General features: G+C 50.3%; 1 protein-coding gene across 1 annotated transcript in view; it reads right to left on the minus strand.

The window, feature by feature from the left end:
• The window catches only part of STK32B (serine/threonine kinase 32B), a 209,339-nt gene that overhangs the window by 54,440 nt on the left and 135,107 nt on the right, over positions 1 to 19,792 (minus strand). Inside the window, exon 7 of the mRNA XM_083155858.1 lies at positions 709 to 812. Within this exon, the coding sequence (XP_083011984.1) occupies positions 709 to 812 (104 nt within the window). The remainder of the gene's footprint in view (positions 1 to 708; positions 813 to 19,792) is intronic.

Here is a 19,792-nt window from a genome sequence, read left to right on the forward strand (position 1 = left end):
TCACACTCAGCCACACACAGATAGCACACAGTAGAGGGCTGGGCTGCGAGGGTCACTGACAGGCCAGCTAGTACAGGCAGTGGTCATGCCGGGGCATGGAAGCTCTGGGGCCCTTCAGATCACTGGGGCCCGTCACACTTGTCCCCCTTGACCCCCCCTGTCGCCGGCCCTGACAGGATCCGGCCACTTCTGACTGGATTTCAAGTAAAACCGGCACCCTGTGCATTGATATGCTGTCGTCCCATGACCATCCTGTCCTATCGCAGCATACCCCACTGCTAATGTGTGGGTGGCCGGATAGGAGCCTGTGTGCAGACTCCTTGCGGCACAATGGATCCTGCTGAACGGGACCCGCTGCGTTGCTATGTGTGGCCCGTCACTTAGGTCTATATGTGCAGCTGTGTAGGTACTAATGGAGCCAAACATGGGACCAGCAGACAAGGAGGATACTACTGTATACAGTCTTTTATTTACTGTTCTGGTGGTGTCAGTGATGTAATGTATCACATTATTGCGGTTGGATGGGAGGACGTCCCAGGATTATATGTGAGCCATATAATGCTAAGAGAACGCTTGCTAGCAAGGTACCTCCACCTAATCAGTATCGATATTATGGTGCAGCCGTGGTTTACAACATTCAGTGTGCAGGGACACAGGGATAGAGGGGAGACATCGCGCATCTGATGTGGGGATGAACAATCCACTTACCCAACCTCTCAGGAGCTCGTACGCTGTGATTCCTAATGACCACCAGTCCACAGGATAGGAGTATCCGGGCCCCGCTTCCATGAAGGACTGGAATACTTCTGGAGCTGGAATATTACATTTATACCATGAATGTTACAGTTTAGAACATTGTAAAATACATATATACAGTATTATAGATAACTCGGTATCAAAGTGAGCACATTGCTGTCATATTATTGTACAGACGGAGACATAGCCAATTTCATCAGTTAATACATCTACCAGTCCTGTGTATGGGCCCTTCGGTACTTGTTTCCTTGCGCGTCCTCCGACCTTTTCATTTCCCTACTATCCACGTCGGCGTGGAGTTGAGAATAGATTAGTGTGGCGAGCGCAGCGAGCCACCGAGCCCGAAGCGTGGCGAGCGGACGCTGATACCTTCACAGATCCCTGCTTCCCTTCGCGGGCTTCACAGGTATCAGCGTCCGCTCGCCACGCTTCGGGCTCGCTGCGCTCGCCACACTAATCTATTCTCAACTCCACGCCGACGTGGATAGTAGGGGAATGAAAAGGTTGGAGGACGCACACCGCCGCCCCTCGCGGGCTCGCTGCGCTCGCCACGCTTCGGGTTCGCGTCAATCGTGGGGGGTGGCGGCCACAATGGGGGGCCATTATTTTTTACACACATGACGGGGCCATACCCAATGAGAAATGGCCCTTATTCGGCCTTTTCCCATTTTTTCCTATGTTAAATGGACTCAGTTTCAATGTTAAAATATTTTAACATTGAAGCCTATGGGGAAATCGTGGGCATCGCGTCGGTCGCGTCGTGTGCCTTCTTAAGGCACACGACCGACGCGATGTACCCGAGTACTGCTTTTTTCAAAGGAAATTGCGGGCATCGCGGGCATCGTGTGCCTTAAAGTTAAGGCACACGATGCCCGCGATTGTGGCCGTGCTAGGAAACAAGTACCGGCCCTTCCAAATGTTCCATGATTGTAAGAAAAACATAGGGAAAAATGTACGAGTTCTATTACACACAGGATGTTGCTATGGGCAACCAATCAAAAATGACTTCTTATTAATTTAGCACCTTTTAGAAGATAATAGATATGATCTTATTGGTTGCCCATAGCAACATTCCCCCATAGAATTTGATGGCAGATAAGAAACACTTGGCCCATCTTGTCTGCCCATAATACACTGGCAAAGTAGGATTAATTAACCAACCAAATAATAATAATTATTGACTGTAATCTGCGAGCAGGGCCCTCCTACCTTTTCTACTGTCTTTAACTACCCAGTTTGTTTTATCAATGTTTCCAATTGTAAATAATGAAAATAAGTGATGTTTCTCATAGCAACCAATCTCTATTGCATCCTAGAAAATGAAAGGCAGAATTTGATTGGTTGCTATGGGCAAAATCACCTTCTCATTTTAAGGGGGGGGGGGGATTTACTAAAATAGGAGTTCAGATTTGAGGTTGCTATGGGCAACCAATCAGATACTATCTATTATTTTCTAGCTAAATAAATAAGAAGTAGATTCTGATTGGTTTCCCAGAGCAACATCCCATGTGAAACAGAACTTAGTAAACTCCCCCCTTAGAAGCTTCAGTAAATCTACCAGCGTGTATCTAAATTGATAAACCAGTCAACAAAGGAGAACAATAGGAATATATACAACAATACATGATGTGGCAGTGAAGGGTTTAAAAACAGATGGAAGAATATCCACATGGAAGTGACATATAGAAAAAGACGGAGATTAAAACATTGGGGGTAATTCAGACCTGATCACAGGGCCGCAAATTTGCATGGCCAGCACTCAGTTAAGACGCCGCCCCACTAGAATAAAATCCCACCTTGTGAATGAATGTGCACACTGTGCAAATGTATGTGCATGGCTACAGATCTGATTGCAGCTGTGCACATATGTCCAAAACCCATAGCAACATGCACACTATCGAATCATTGTTACACTGGGCACCCAGTGGCGTAGCTATAAAAATTGCGCCCCCCCTCCCCTTCCCTGCTGCCCATGCCCCCGTGCTTTACCCTCCGCTGTGCTTCAGTCCCGGCTAGGCTCCCATCCTGGCTTCTGCCGGTATGCTCCATGCTGCTGGTTTGAAAACGGACCATCACAAAATGTCCGCCCCCATACAGCAGACAGTTTCAGAGAACTGTCTGCTGTATGGGGGCGGACATTTTACTATGGTCCATTTTCATTTCAGCAGAAGCTAGAGTAAGAGGGGAGCCGGGAACGCTGCGCAGACAGGTAAACCAGGTAAATCTGCGCGTCCCGGCCGCCGCACAGCAGCGTTACAATAGCCTCGCAGACCCCCGGCGCCCACACTTACACAGCGCCTCCCCACGACTGCGGGGTCTGCGGGGCTATTGTTACGCCACTGTGGGCCCACTCATCACAGGCTCAGAGTAACCAGAGACTTACTTGAAGTCTGTAAAGAATACAGGCAAATCCGGCCTGGAGCTGATGTCACACACCCTCCCCTAAAAACAGTCAGGCAGGCCTGCACTTTCCCTGACACTCCCAGCATTTCTTCTGGCACGCCTGTGGTTTTTCTTAGTACTCCCACTAAACGTCCAGTTTCCACCCCCAGACGCCGACTTCCTCTCACTCACCTTGCAAACCGCGCACGTATAGAAATAGTAGCAGGATTTCATAGCAGCACGGCCTCATGTATATTGCGAACCGTACGCGTGCTATATTTATTGATAATTGTCCGCCATGTGAATTTGCAGACGTGCGATCAGGTCTGAATCGGGACCATAGTTAGGAGAACAAAAATAATATTACAGGGTAAATCCTATTATATCTAATTAAAGGAAAAATATAACAGGAATTTACATATCATTGTGTAACTTTTATAGATATATTCAGCGGCGTAACTATAGCACCGCAGCCCCCGCCACCGCGGGGGGGCGCTGTGCATGTGGGGGCGCCGGGGGCTGCGGTGCTATAGTTAACCCCCCCCCTCAATCCCCCGCAGACTTACCTATAGCGCTGATCCCGGCGGCTCCGTTCTTCTGCTGAGGACCACCAGAAAATGGCCGCCCCCATATAGCACACAGTTCTCTGAAACTGTCTGCTATATGGGGGCGGCCATTTTCTGGTGGTCCTCAGCAGAAGAACGGAGCCGCCGGCACCAGCGCTATTGGTAAGTCTGCGGGGGATTGAGGGGGGGTTTGCATGGGCGGCGGGGTAGGGGTGCTCGGCGGGGCGGCGGGGTAGGGGTGGTCGGCGGGGTGGCGACGGGGTGGGGGGCGCCCCCCCCCTAACGGTGGGGGGACGCCCAAAACGTAGCTACGCCACTGGATATATTACATATTTAAGGATACAATGTATCACAGAGAAAGATACAATGTATCACAGATAAAGTTTCCATGCATCGCAGATAAAGATACAATGTAGCACAGATAAAGATACAATGCATCACAGAGAAAGATACAATGTATCACAGATAAAGATACAATGTATCACAGATAAAGATACAATGCATCACAGAGAAAGATACAATGTAGCACAGATAAAGATACAATGCATCACAGAGAAAGATACAATGTATCACAGATAAAGATTCCATGCATCACAGATAAAATGTAACATTCATATGCCCTTAGTCCATTGTGAGTAAAGAAATTGCAGTTTTAGCAGGTACTATTAAAACATACTGTATAACAATCAAGATCTATATATACTTTTCAATTCAAAGAAGGTGTTAGTCTTCAAGATAATGTAAGCTAAAGTTGTTCACCAAAGTTTAATATGTTTAGGTCCAGTTGTGTGTCTCAGAAACACTGCCATCTGTTGGCAGTGAGAGAAACTACATCTCTTTCTCTCTCACACATGCACAAACACAGAGGCAATCACAAGGTAGCAGACTAGGGGCCTTATTCTAGTTCACTCTGTCTGACAAAATCCTTCTTAGATGGACAAAACCATGTGCACTGCAGGTGGGGCAGATGTTACTTGGGCAGAGAGAATTAGATTTGGGTGGAGTTTTACTACAAAGTGAGATCTATATTGCAGTGTAAAAATAAAGCAGTCAGTATTTACCCTGCACAGAAACAAAATAACTCACCTAAATCTAATTCTCTCTGCACATCTGCCCCCCTGCAGTGCACATGGTAAGAAGGATTTTGTCAGAAAGAGTGAACTAGAATAACCCCCTAGGTTTCGAAGCATTTGCTTTGAGCGGACTTACTAGTAAGATATATTTACTATAAGTAATTTTCCATTTATGAAATTTGATCTCAATGGATGCTATGTTTTAGGGGCTAAAACAACCATTGGCACTTGTGTAGTTTCACGGCGGCAGCCTAAGCTACATTGTCAGCATAGCCCAGCATAGTGTCTCCATGGCAGCCCTGAGTAGATAGCGTAGTCAGCGTAGTGTTCCCGCGGCAGCGCTAGTCACCATACTGTCAGCCCCAGTCACCGTACTGTTAGGCAGCGTAGTCACTGTACTGCCCCCATGAGCTGCTCCTAGAGAGCGCCTCTCATACAGCGCCGGTAACCGCCAGATCCCCTGTGCTGGCGGAAGCCGGCAGAGTGGCGATCATGCGGGCACCGGCGGAGTGGCGCTCCATCTGCCTTAAGCTTGTGCATCTCAGTAATTCTTGCGGCAAGGTAAGGCACCCCTTGCCCGTGTCCGCTTCAGGGAGACGGGGTTAGGGGTTCGGCAGCACATGCATCTCATTCACAAAGGGGGACTGAAGTGCGTCTAATGCACAATAAAGGACGTATTTGCCAGTGCTCCATGTTACATACTGGCAAATGCCTCCTTTTCAAACCCCCACTATCCACGCCAACCCAAAGCGTTGGTAGCGCAGCGTGCCCCGCGAGGAGATGCATTACGTGTCCTCCCGACCTGTTCATACCCCCACTATTCACATTGGCGTGGAGTTGATTTTATAACCCCTGTGTCTGGGTCCACGAAATTGTAGCGGTGGTTGACGCGCGCATGTTGGTACTCCGCCTGCTCAAGTTGTTGAGTGCTGTACGCTCGCCAACAGTCAGAGTATAAGGTGGTACCCGGTTCAATATGCTTTTGGATGGCAGACATCAGGGTGCTGGCCTCACGACTGGCCACAGGTGTCACAAAACATTCACCTGTCTCACGGGATATGCCACCAAACAGCCACTGCTAAGGCAGGACACGTCCAACATGATTTTTTCGCTGGACAAATAAACTTTCATCCACCTCAACTATTTTGCCAGGCCCTCCAATCCGGCGTTGGGGCTGTGAGATCAAATCAAGGGTACACGCCTCCCGCATAAGGTTGTTTTTTGGAAATCATGAGGTGGCGCTCACAAAATGTAATGCTTGTTAGCTCCTCCGCCCAAGAAAATATGAAGCGTAGAAGGATCATAAATGTCAGGTGACATCCTTGAAACCATTGATCGACCATGGAGCGGCCCGGAGACTAACCTTCTTGCCACAGCTTCTTATGTGGCAGAACCACATTCACTCCTTTATATTAAGCCTCATTGGATGCCCGTTGACACAGGTCTGTGTCTCTGGCAGCAAGTAGTGGCGTTGTAAAGACTCCACCGACTACTCCTCCGTCTGCAGCAGGTTAAAGATGGTTAATGGTTCGGCAGCCATAACTGACACAATGAAATTAGTGGTGATAGAATGTTGACTGACTACGCTACCTGCATAATGCTGACTGACCACACTAACTGCGTAACGCTGACTGACTACGCTAACTACGTAAGCTCCGGCTAGCCGCACTGCGGTACGCTAATTCTGACAGGGACACTGACTATGCTGGCCACAAGAACACTACGCTGATTCTGACAGGGACGCTATATTGACTACGCTAACTACTTAAGCAGCCTCGGAAACACTCTCTATAGACAATGCTAACTACTTAAACGGCCGCGGGAACACTATGCTGATTCTGACAGGGACGCTACGCTGACTACGTAACTGCCGCCGTGAAAGTACAGAAGTACCCAACCACTTACTAAAAGTTGATTTTTAACTATTATTTTTTAAAAGTTAGTAAATGTGAGTTTTAGCCTTGGAAAACTAACATTGATTAACATTAATTTTTAATGCCTGAAAAGTGATATTTAGTGAATAAAGCCCTTAATGTCTTTAGCTCTGTATGTATATATCAGTGGTAGCCAACTTCAGTTCTCGAGAGCTACCAACAATTCACGGTACTCTTTACCTAGAAGGGCGCCCATCGCGGCCATCTCGGGCATTGAATGCACTAAAAAATCGGGTGCGATGCGACCGACGCGATGCCCGCGATTTCCCATAGGGAACAATGTTAAATGTCCCAATTGACCCGATTTTCCTGTTGCACTGTCTCAATTGACCCGATTTTTCCATAGGAAACAATGTTAAATGGGCCACAGAGGCCAAATAGGCACCCTGAAGTGTGAAATGGCCCCCACAATTGTTAACGCCACCCCACGATCAACGTCAACCCGAAGCGTGGCGAGCGCCGCGAGGGGCGGCGGTACGCGTCCTACGACCTTTTCATACCCCCACTATCCACGTCGGCGTGGAGTTGAGAATAGAAAGTGTGGCGAGCGCAGCGAGCCACCGAGCCCGAAGCGTGGCTTTACCTTCTAGGTAAAGAGTACCCAATTCACATTTTCCAGACAACCTAGCTGCTGCACATGTGCACTCATCACTCACTAACACATTTTAAAAGATACACAGGTGGAGCTAATTACTTCACTGTGAGGAGATCTGGAAAACATTAACTGTTGGTAGCTGTCGAGGACTGGAGTTGGCTACCAGAAGTATACATAAACAACTGTTTTAATTTAGACCACTATAGGGATGTAAATCTCCCCCTTACTAGTGAGTCATACTGTGAGCTGCATGCTGGGAATTTGTTAGTGACATCACGACGTTGCAGACATGACATTATTGCATTTTGCAGAGAGGACGAGGCCAACAGCACCGGTGATACAGCGCTGACCAGGGCGTGCTTCAGATACTCCAATTGGCTGCAAAGATGGCAGGGTGCCTGTCAGGAACACCCACAGCAATCCTGACCGCAGGTTGCCACTCCAGATACCCTCATACTTGCCTACCTGACCCTCTCCATGAGGGAGAAAATGCTCTGTTCCTGGGCTTCCCTGGTAATGTATGATTGCCATCACCTGTGGGGAGCTAGGTAATTGATAAGAAAGGTGTCACCACAGGTGATGGCAATTATATATTACCAGGGAAGTCCAGGAACAGAGCATTATCTCCCTCATGTAGAGGGTCAGGTAGGCAAGTATGGATACCCTGAAGTACATCCGTGGGGGGGCAGCAGCAGTATCGCTCACAGAGCCTTGTTCTCTGTGCAGCGGCACCGGTTGCACACCCTTAGTTACGGCTCGGCTCTGATTAAACACATTGCTGAAAACTCTGAGGTAATGGGCCTTATTCTGGTTCACTCTCAGAGGCAAATCCCTTCTCAAATGGACAAAACCATGTGCACTGCAGGTGGGGCAGACGTAACATATGCAGATAGAATTAGATTTGGGTGGGGTTTTCTTCAAAGTGAGATCTATATTGCAGTGTAAAAATAAAGCAGTCAGTATTTTCCCTGCACAGAAACAAAATAACTCACCCATATCTAATTCTCTCTGCACCTGTTACATCTTCCCCTCTGCAGTGCACATGGCTTTGTCCATTTGAGAAGGAATTTGCCTCTGAGAATGAACCAGAATAAGGGCCAATGTTTCCTCCTTTGACTGAGAGCTGAGCCACATCACCGTTGTACATTTCCTCTCGGCTTCCATATCATGATGTGCAATCACTTGGACTGCTATTCAAACCTGGCTGATAAGAATCATACAATGTGACAGCAGTCATCATGACTATAGAAAAGGCTGTCACTTACATGATGAAGGATTCCGGCAATACTGACATATTGCTCGTTAATTATAAGAAGCTGTTTATATAAAATGTACAGAGAAAAAAAAAAAAAAAACATGGAATGACTTATGCTGCGTTCTCATTGCCGCCCCTTCAAAAGCCCAGGTTTTTCTTGACGGATTTTTGCATCTCAGCTCAACAGGCCCCCTTCATACTGCACCTCAGACCCAGGAATTTCCTGTGTCTGCCCCTTTCACACTGCTTTCCATGGTCCGCCTTCCAACAAGTGTGTGGAATTTGATTGGGTGATGGGAAATTTGTACAAATTGCTGTGATGGGCTGTTTAAAAAAACAGCTTTTATTGGATGGCCGTCACATATCACATGATTGCATCCCCCAATGAGCTTGTTTTTTGGCATCATGTGTGAAAAACACGGCTCTGTGCTGTTCACACTGCCATACACCCGTGTATTACCTAGGAAAAACCCTGCAAAAAACCTGTGTCTAATTCCCGGGGCATATCACCCGGAAATTTCACAAAGACCCTTTCACACTGAGACAGGACATGGGAAATTACTGCTTACCCTGGAAAAAACCCAGGTTTTTGCGGCAGTGAGAATGGGGTATAACATACAGGTGAATAGTGGAACTGAAGCTCTAAACTTTTCATATTATCTATATAAATATAAAAAAAAGGCTAACTACTCCCCACCTCTATGAGGTGAAGTACTGCCAGTGACCACTAGGGGCCTCTTGACGGACCAAATTTATCCTTTGTGTGCTAAAAGATGTAATATTAACAGAAAGTAAAAGCAATTTTTGCAGGGACACTGATCTGTTTCAAACTTGCAGGATATGGAGAGAGGGAGCTGTGAAGACAGAGGTTGGACCTAGAAGCAGATAGGGACTAGTTGTGGGGTGGAGAATTTGTGGGCTAAAAACTGTCACAGCTGAAAGTAAAATAACTGTCACACCTCAAAGTGAAAGTACATTGCAGAAGTCGTCATTTTGACGGGCCTTTAACTAGTATTAAAATCAAACCTGCCTACTTTAAGTGTCTCCCTCTGGGAGAAGCCTAGAGAGGAGACTCTGCAGGTTTTCCATGGGGGCGGAGCTTGCATCATTAAGCCTCACCCCTTTTCTTGTAAATGCCGTGATTCGCAGATCTTCAGGGAGGGGGTGGTACTCAAAGAGCCGAGAATGACGGTCTTGGACTGTCAGAGGGAGGGGGCCCCACTAAAGGCTTGCCCTTCCGGGGGGAGGGGGGTACATCCAGGGCCGGTATAGGCTTCTCAGTACCCTAGCAAAACTTCAACCTACTGCCCCCCCTAGCCCTATACTGCCACGAATACCCACTTTCCAACCCCTTAAGGCATACTTGCCTAACATTCTGGAATGTCAGGGAGGCCTCAGAGCCCCCCGGAAAGGTGGGCAAGTCCCCTGCTTTCCCTGTGGGCCTCCCTTTGCCACCCACAACAGAGTACAAGGAGGAGGGTGCAACAAAGTAGGGAAGTATGCCTCAAGGGAAAGTATAGAAGTGAGATGTTAGAAGTTCCACAGCAGCCACCTGCATTAATTACAACGAGGATCCTCATAGACATTAATGATTTTTTTTTATAAACAGACTTGGTGGCGCCCCCCCAGATCCTGGCACCCTAGGCATCTGCCTAAAGTTGTTGCCTAGAGGTAGAGCCGGCCCTGGGTAGGACACACGATTTTCGGGACCCTCTCAGCTATTCCGGGAGGGTAGGTAAGTATGATTAAAATAAATGTGCTTAAATTGCAGCAACTTCAATGTTTGTGCCATATTAGAAACCACATGAAGCAAATGAGTGCAATAAAGTGGAATAAGAACATAAAAACATCTTGAGATCTTGTAGAGGACATTACTATTCCCCCTTGGCTGTCAGCACTTGCAGTGTGCCTGGTATTGTGGTGGAAGCTCAGGCTGAGGTTGCAGTATGTAAAATATTCAGAACCTCAGTTCACAGATAAGTTAAAAAAGTGTCTAAATTATTTGTATAGTGTTAAAGGTCACACGCCTGTATATAAGGCAATCACACGAAGCAGATGAGTGTACTACCAGGCATGTATTGCATCCTCTCGCTCCTAATGTTTACTCTGGGGTTTATGTGACAATTTCATGCCTCAGTATTTCGCTAACCGGTTTCAGAAGATACTGGTGAATCTTATAGGTCTGACTTGCATAGAGGTCAGTATTTCAAATCAAGACCGTAGATGGATACATTTATTCCGAGGATAGAAAGGGATAGAAATATAGTGATTTATATAAGATAATATTTACACTACTCTTAAGGTGTGCACACACGGGGCCATATTGGGTGAAATCGCTGGGAATATGGTTGCTGAGCGACCATATTGCCAGGGATTTGGAGTGCTGCTGGCGATAACTCGCCAGCTGCACGCTCCCGTGTGCACTCCCTAATGGTCGCATGCTCCTGCGACCAGCGACTTCCCCCGGCGCTGAGCAGGATGTCAGCGCCGGAGAGATCAGCGCTGCGGCTTCTTCCCCCCTTCCCCGTGACACATACACAGCGGCGGCTGCTGCTGCTGCGTGCACGGAACGTACGGGGGGCATGTCTGTGTAATAACATGACAATAACCCCGGCGGCAGTGTGTACCCGATACACCCCGCCCCCAGCATACGTCACGGGGAAGGCCGATCCATACCATGAAAGCTGCCCCCCCCCCCCCCCGCCCCGTGCGGCTTCTCCCTCCCTCCCTCCTGCCTTTGTCTCGTCTCTGCACCCCCCTGTAGCAGTGTCTCCTTTTTATCATTGATGAAAAGGAGACACTGAGCAATATGATTGCTGGCGATATATTGCTAGCAATATATCGCCAGCAATCATATTGCACCGTGTGTACACAGCAATAAAGGGACTGTGTCACTCTGAGATTTGTCTCCAGCAATCAAACTTACAAAGGTACAGATGTATGTTCGTCAGTGGCCTAGCTAGGGCGGAGCCGGCAGAGCGCGAGCTCCGGGCGCCGAAACTTGACAGGACGCCGGAGCCGCACACCGCAAACGGGATCCCTGCCCTGTATACTGCCCACTGTCTTCTGAGTTAGTTAGGAGTCAGACACAGTCTACAGAAAAATGGCCACCGGCCTCCTGCACTGAGGACATGTCTAGTGCAGGTGGCCAGTACAGAGGGTGGGGTAGTATGGTTGTAGGCGCTGGCGGCTAGCGAGGATTAGTCTGTGTCGATCACAGGCTGCTGTGCGTTCCACCTTACTTCTGGCCTGTGCAGTCCACCTACTTCACTGCAGCCCGCCTCGGTGTCCGGTGTCCAGCGATCAGGTAAGACTGTACAATTGGAGCAGTCTGTGGGGTCCTAATAATATACAAGGGAGCAGCCTGTGGGGTCCTATTTTTACACAGGGGGAGCCGCCTGTGGGGTCCTGTTATTATACAGGGGGAGCAGCCTGTGGGGTCCTGTTATTATACAGGGGGAGCCGCCTGTGGGGTCCTGTTATTATACAGGGGGATCAGCCTGTGGGGTTCCTTTTATTATACAGGGGGGGCAGCCTGTGGGGTCCTGTTATTATACAGGGGGAGCAGCCTGTGTGGTCCTGTTATTATACAGGGGGAGCAGCCTGAGGGGTCCTGTTATTATACAGAGGGAGCAGCCTGTGGTGTCCGTTCACTATACAGAGGGAGCAGCCTGTGGGGTCCTGTTATTATACAGGGGGAGCAGCCTGTGGGGTCCTGTTATTATGCAGGGGGAGCAGCCTGTATGGTCCTGTTATTATACAGGGGGAGCAGCCTGTGGGGTCCTGTTATTATGCAGGGGGAACAGCCTGTGGGGTCCTGTTATTATACAGAGGGAGCAGCCTGTGGTGTCCTGTTATTATACAGGGGGAGCAGCCTGTGGGGTCCTGTTATTATACAGAGGGAGCAGCCTGTGGTGTCCTGTCATTATACAGAGGGAGCAGCCTGTGGTGTCCTGTTATTATACAGGGGGAGCAGCCTGTGGGGTCCTGTTATTATACAGGGGGAGCAGCCTGTGGGGTCCTATTAATATACAAGGGAGCAGCCTGTGGGGTCCTATTTTTACACAGGGGGAGCCGCCTGTGGGGTCCTGTTATTATACAGGGGGAGCAGCCTGTGGGGTCCTGTTATTATACAGGGGGAGCCGCCTGTGGGGTCCTGTTATTATACAGGGGGAGCAGCCTGTGGGGTTCCTTTTATTATACAGGGGGGGCAGCCTGTGGGGTCCTGTTATTATACAGGGGGAGCAGCCTGTGTGGTCCTGTTATTATACAGGGGGAGCAGCCTGAGGGGTCCTGTTATTATACAGAGGGAGCAGCCTGTGGTGTCCGTTCACTATACAGAGGGAGCAGCCTGTGGGGTCCTGTTATTATACAGGGGGAGCAGCCTGTGGGGTCCTGTTATTATGCAGGGGGAGCAGCCTGTATGGTCCTGTTATTATACAGGGGGAGCAGCCTGTGGGGTCCTGTTATTATGCAGGGGGAACAGCCTGTGGGGTCCTGTTATTATACAGAGGGAGCAGCCTGTGGTGTCCTGTTATTATACAGGGGGAGCAGCCTGTGGGGTCCTGTTATTATACAGAGGGAGCAGCCTGTGGTGTCCTGTCATTATACAGAGGGAGCAGCCTGTGGTGTCCTGTTATTATACAGGGGGAGCAGCCTGTGGGGTCCTGTTATTATACAGGGGGAGCAGCCTGTGGGGTCCTATTAATATACAAGGGAGCAGCCTGTGGGGTCCTATTTTTACACAGGGGGAGCCGCCTGTGGGGTCCTGTTATTATACAGGGGGAGCAGCCTGTGGGGTCCTGTTATTATGCAGGGGGAGCAGCCTGTGAGGTCCTGTTATTATGCAGGGGGAGCAGCCTGTGGGGTCCTGTTATTATACAGGGGGAGCAGCCTGTGGGGTCCTGTTATTATACAGGGGGAGCAGCCTGTGGGGTCCTGTTATTATACAGGGGGAGCAGCCTGTGTGGTCCTGTTATTATACAGGGGGAGCAGCCTGTGGGGTCCTGTTATTATACAGAGGGAGCAGCCTGTGGTGTCTGTTCATTATACAGAGGGAGCAGCCTGTGGGGTCCTGTTATTATACAGGGGGAGCATCCTGTGGGGTCCTGTTATTATGCAGGGGGAGCAGCCTGTATGGTCCTGTTATTATACAGGGGGAGCAGCCTGTGGGGTCCTGTTATTATGCAGGGGGAATTATTATGCAGGGGCAACAGCCTGTGGGGTCCTGTTATTATACAGAGGGAGCAGCCTGTGGTGTCCGGTCATTATACAGAGGGAGCAGCCTGTGGGGTCCTGTTATTATACAGGGGGAGCAGCCTGTGGGGTCCTGTTATTATGCAGGGGGAGCAGCCTGTGGGGTCCTGTTATTATGCAGGGGGAGCAGCCTGTGGGGTCCTGTTATTATGCAGGGGGAGCAGCCTGTGGGGTCCTGTTATTATACAGGGGCAGCAGCCTGTGGTGTCCTGATATTATACAGGGGGAGCAGCCTGTGGGGTCCTGTTATTATGCAGGGGGAGCAGCCTGTGGGGTCCTGTTATTATGCAGGGGGAGCAGCCTGTGGTGTCCTGTTATTATGCAGGGGGAGAAGCCTGTGGGGTCCTGTTATTATACAGGGGGAGCAGCCTGTGGGGTCCTGTTATTATACATGAGGGAGCAGCTTGTGGTGTCCTGTTATTATACAGAGGGAGCAGCCTGTGGTGTCCTGTCATTATACAGAGGGAGCAGCCTGTGGTGTCCTGTTATTATACAGAGGGAGCAGCCTGTGGTGTCCTGTCATTATACAGAGGGAGCAGCCTGTGGGGTCCTGTTATTATACAGGGGGAGCAGCCTGTGGGGTCCTGTTATTATGCAGGGGGAGCAGCCTGTGAGGTCCTGTTATTATGCAGGGGGAGCAGCCTGTGGTGTCCTGTTATTATGCAGGGGGAGAAGCCTGTGGGGTCCTGTTATTATACAGGGGGAGCAGCCTGTGGGGTCCTGTTATTATACATGAGGGAGCAGCCTGTGGTGTCCTGTTATTATACAGAGGGAGCAGCCTGTGGTGTCCTGTCATTATACAGAGGGAGCAGCCTGTGGTGTCCTGTCATTATACAGAGGGAGCAGCCTGTGGTGTCCTGTCATTATACAGAGGGAGCAGCCTGTGGTGCCCTGTCATTATACAGAGGGAGCAGCCTGTGGTGTCCTGTCATTATACAGGGAGAGCAGCCTGTGGGGTCTGTTGTTATTATTATTATTATTATTATTATTATTATACAGGGGGAGGTGTTGGCCTGCAAAAATTGGGTCCCCCTCCTGGCCCCTCAGAAGGGTGGGCAAGCCTTCCACATGCCCCTGGATCCCAGCATCTGCCCCCCCCCCCCCCTCATCCTCCTACCCTGCTGGTTAAATAACGGGGTGTATGCAGTGGGGACTGGGCTAAAAAAGATGCAAATCACATAATTTTAGCCCTTCCCCCTCCACGTACAGCTGCAAATTGTGACATTTCTAAGCAGGGGCGGATTGGCCATTATAACTACCGGGAACTTTCCCGGGAGGCCAACACTAGTGAGGCCGCCGTGCATGCGCCGCAAACACTGACAACTATTGAAATGGGCTGAGGGGCTGCTCAGCCACTCAGCAGCAGGCGGCGTCACTGGAGGTGGGTGGCCGCAGTCAGAGCTAGTGGCCCCGCCTCCTCCCGCCCGCAGTTCTATCTGAGCATCTCTGCTGCCGGGACTCACGTCATCTTCTACTCTTCTAGTGACAGCCCCGGCGCGAGATGGAGGAAGGAGCTCGAGATGTGATGCTGCGATTTTGGTGGGGGAGGGGGGGCGCAGGCACAGCAAGGAAGCCCCTGCACCCTTTCCACCACCGCTGCGCCTGGGAAGGTGAGTGCGCCGGGCTTAAGCTGCTGGGAGGATAGGCAGTTGCAACTGCCCTGTTTGTTTCCTGCTGTTCCGGACCCCTCCGCTGCCGCCAGAGGGGACTGCAGCGGCTGCAGGATATATACACAGCCTCTCTGTGCAACCGCTCATTAGGGATGGCCATCGAAGCAGACGCCATCGATGGTTGCCATCGATGGCGATTCTGCACCCAGCCATCGATAGTTGCAAACTATTTGATGGATAACCATCGATAGTTTTAGCTATCGATGGTCAGCCATTATATGTGACTGAATGGCCCGTGGGACAATCAGTACTCGTGGGCGGGACGTCTAGGTGTCGGGGGGGCGGAGCTATGCTCCATGATCCAGGCACCTTGAGAAAAAAAAAAAGGAAACATTGTTTCCCCTTTGCCATCGATGTAGGGACACTATCTGGTACTCCCACATCGATGGCAAAAGTATTCGACATCGGCCCCATACCATCGATAATTTTAAATCATCGATGGTCGATGGCCATCCCTACCGCTCCTCCCACAGGCCGAAACAGGAGTGCGTGGCGCTTAGCTAAAACGGCACTGCGATGAGCGGCACCACAGATTCACAAAACCACCGGCAACTACAAAGGAGAGCACCCTCCAGCTACATGGCCCCCGCCGTCAGCAGCTCTAAGGACCCAACATCAGCAGCGGTACAGTAAGTAAGGGGTGGTGTAGGGGATTGGGGCCACTTTCTGCCATAAAACCTATTTGGCGTGGGGTGGGGGGTGGTGTGGTACTGTTTGCCATGGAAATCTGACACTGTGTTCCCCATACATTATAACCAATGTCAATGCATATGTAAGTAATGTGAGACCCCATGTCTGACTCTGTGTGTCTCCATATGGTGCTCTGTTGAACCATCTATGCCTGCCCCCTGTCTGACTCTCTCTTTCTTCATGACTCTCTGTCTCTCCTACTCTCCCTCCCCAACACTATCTCTCTCCCTCCTCAACACTGTCTCTCTCTGACTTTGTATCTCACTGTCTCTGTCCCTCACTCTCTCATTCTCCTGCTCTTCTTCTCTCGGCCTTAGGGTGGTATTCAAACTCCAGTGAGCATCTCCCGTCGGGCCCTATTCAATGCTGTCTTCCCTGACAGCATTGAGCAGGGTTTCTCGGCAGAACAAGCCCGACTTCACAAGCCGGCGGGCTTGTTCTGCCGAGAACGTCCGCAAGTGGCGAGCTGCCGGCTGCAGCTCGCCTCTTCTCGGCCACGCCCCCTTCTCGCTCCCCGGCAGGCGGGACATTGAATCCCGCCTGCAGGTTCTTGGTCAAGCTGACGAGAACGGGACTGGGTCACGGCGGTCGAGCAATCTCGACTGTCATGACCCTCACATTGAATACCCCCCTTATTTTCTTGTGCCCATCTCTTTCTTTCTCTGTCCCTTATGCACTTGAGCCCTCCCTCTCTCCCTTGCTCCTCCCCCCACTATCTTTGACACCCTCTCTGTTTCCTTGATGTCCTCTCTCTCTCTCTACCCCATCTCTCTTTATATTCTCCACCTTTTTCCATGAAATTCCCTCTCACTTCCTGAACCACCCCTTCCCCTTTCTTACTCCTCTATCGCTCTCTCCACCTGATACCATTTTTGTCTCTCACTCCCCTCACTCTCTCTCCTGCCCTGTTTAGCGGCATTGTAATGGGGGGCCCCTTTAAAGATTTTGCTATGTGGCCCTGAATGTTCTAGTTACGCCCCTGCCTGCTACTGCCTGCAGCTCCAACCACCGGACTCGCGGCCTCATCTTCCATGGGACACACCGCCTCAGTCTTTTCCACGTGACCCACTGCTGCTCCCTCCACACAGAACAAGCCGCCACTACCACGGGACCTGCCGCCTCTGCCTCCTCTACAGGACCTGCCACCTCAGCCTCCACCGATGGACCAGTCACTTCAGCCTCCTCTATGGTACCCGCTGTGCCCTGGCCATCGAAACACCTGATCTTGACCTGCTGCCAGGTACACTATTTGCCTTGTATATTGAAAGTGAAGAAGGAAGGGGTGTGTGTGTGTGTGTGTGTGTGTGTGTTTGCTTGGTTCTGTACATGGGGGGAGGGGGACACACACACATACCATTTTCAACCCTCTTTCCTCTCTCTCTGCACTGTCCTGGTCTCTCTCTCTGCACTCTCCTGGTCTCTCTCTGCACTCTCTCTCTCTGCGCTCTCCTGGTCTCTCTCTGCACTCTCCTGGTTTCTCTCTCTGCGCTCTCCATGTCTCTCTCTGCGCTCTCCTGGTCTCTCTCTGCGCTCTCCTGGTCTCTCTCTGCGCTCTCCTGGTCTCTCTCTCTGCACTCTCCTGGTCTCTCTCTCTCTGCACTCTCCTGGTCTCTCTCTCTCTCTGTGCTCTCCTGGTCTCTCTCTCTCTCTGTGCTCTCCTGGTCTCTCTCTCTCTCTGCACTCTCCTGGTCTCTCTCTCTCTCTGCACTCTCCTGGTCTCTCTCTCTCTCTGCGTTCTCCTGGTCTCTCTCTTTCTCTCTGCGCTCTCCTGGTCTCTCTCTCTGCGCTCTCCTGGTCTCTCTCTCTGCGCTCTTCTGGTCTCTCTCTCTTTCTGCGCTCTTCTGGTCTCTCTCTCTCTCTCTGCACTCTCCTGGTCTCTCTCTCTCTCTGTGCTCTCCTGGTCTCTCTCTCTGCACTCTTCTGGTGTCTCTCTCTCTCTGCGCTCTCCTGGTCTCACTCTCTCTCTCTCTGCGCTCTCCTGGTCTCTCTCTCTTTCTCTGCGCTCTCCTGGTCTCTCTCTCTTTCTCTGCACTCTCCTGGTCTCTCTCTCTCTCTCTGCTCTCTCCTGGTCTCTCTCTCTCTCTCTCTCTCTCTCTGCGCTCTCCTGGTCTCTCTCTCTCTCTGCGTTCTCCTGGTCTCTCTCTTTCTCTCTGCGCTCTCCTGGTCTCTCTCTCTGCGCTCTCCTGGTCTCTCTCTCTGCGCTCTCCTGGTCTCTCTCTCTCTCTGCGCTCTCCTGGTCTCCTGGTCTCTGCGCTCTCCTGTCTGTCAACAATGTATCTAAGTATAGTGATGTAATAATCCCGCCTACTGTAATATTGGCTCCGCCCTTTATTGATTTGTCGCCGCCCACATGAGGCCACTTTCAGAAATTTTCCAGGGCCACTTTTAGTCCCCAATCCGCCCCTGTTTCTAAGGATGGGGGCAGCGCTTGTTAAGTCAGGCCCCCAGAAGCACTGCTCAAAGTCTCCTCTCCAGGCTTCTCCCAGAGAGAAGAAACAAAAAGCTGACAAGTATGGCTTTAATGTAGCAACAAATATCTTATGCAGAACCATTATATATCTACAAGAATCCTGTACTGCAGACAATCTTATCTCTCTCTCTCTCTCTCTCTCTCTATATATATATATAAAAGGCTAACTACTCCTCACCTCTGTGAAGTACCGCCACTGACCCCTAGAGGCCACTCAATGGACCAAATTATTCCTTTGTAAAGCTTAAAGTGAATATAAAAACTGTCTAAAAGTGTAAGTACATTGCAGAAACCATCATTTTGATGGCTTTTAAATTGTATTGTGATAACTCACATGGTGGCCAGTGCTGTCATTAATAAAGCAGCTATTTGCGGCAGTTGGCAGTTGTGTATGTACTATATCCAATACTGGGGCAGATGTATCATAGCAGCGCTTATCGCGCCGCTATGATACTTCCTGCTTCGCCTCAATAGCGAGGCGAAGCAGGAAGGGACATCGACAAGATGTATTAACATCTTGTCTGCCGAAGCGGGGGAGCGTTAACTCCCCCCTTCGGCGATGTCCCTTTCTGGAGATAGCGCATCAGTTAATACTGATGCGCTATCTCCTGTCCCCCGGCCGGCCGCACTGGGCATGCGCGGGATCTCGCTGTTCACGCGAGATCCCCAGCGCAGCCCAGACCTAACAGCAGGGACAGCGCTGTCCCTGCTGTTTAGATAGGGCTTTGCCAGCCTGATGCTGGCGAAGCCAAACCCGGCTTCGTGCGGAACGGTCAGCGATGCGGACCGTTCATACATTCGGCCTGCTATCATTTTGATAGCAGCGCTGATATGGACAGGGGCGCATAGCGCCCCTGTCCATTACCGCATCCCGGCCGCTTCATACATGGGGGAGAAGCGGTATCAGTGCACATAACGTGCGCTAATACCCCTTCTCCCCCATAACGACGGATCATACATCTGCCCCACTGTCTTTTGTCAGGGGGTAAACCTTATGCTAATGCAATCAATAATCATACACGACGGATCATACATCTGCCCCACTGTCTTTTGTCAGGGGGTAAACCTTATGCTAATGCAATCAATAATCCATAAGGCTAATGCAGGAGTTTCATATGTTCATCAGAAATCCGAACCGACACTGG

The sequence above is a fragment of the Crinia signifera genome, chromosome 1, assembly GCF_055691185.1.
Source record: "Crinia signifera chromosome 1, ASM5569118v1, whole genome shotgun sequence".
NCBI lineage: Eukaryota > Metazoa > Chordata > Amphibia > Anura > Myobatrachidae > Crinia > Crinia signifera.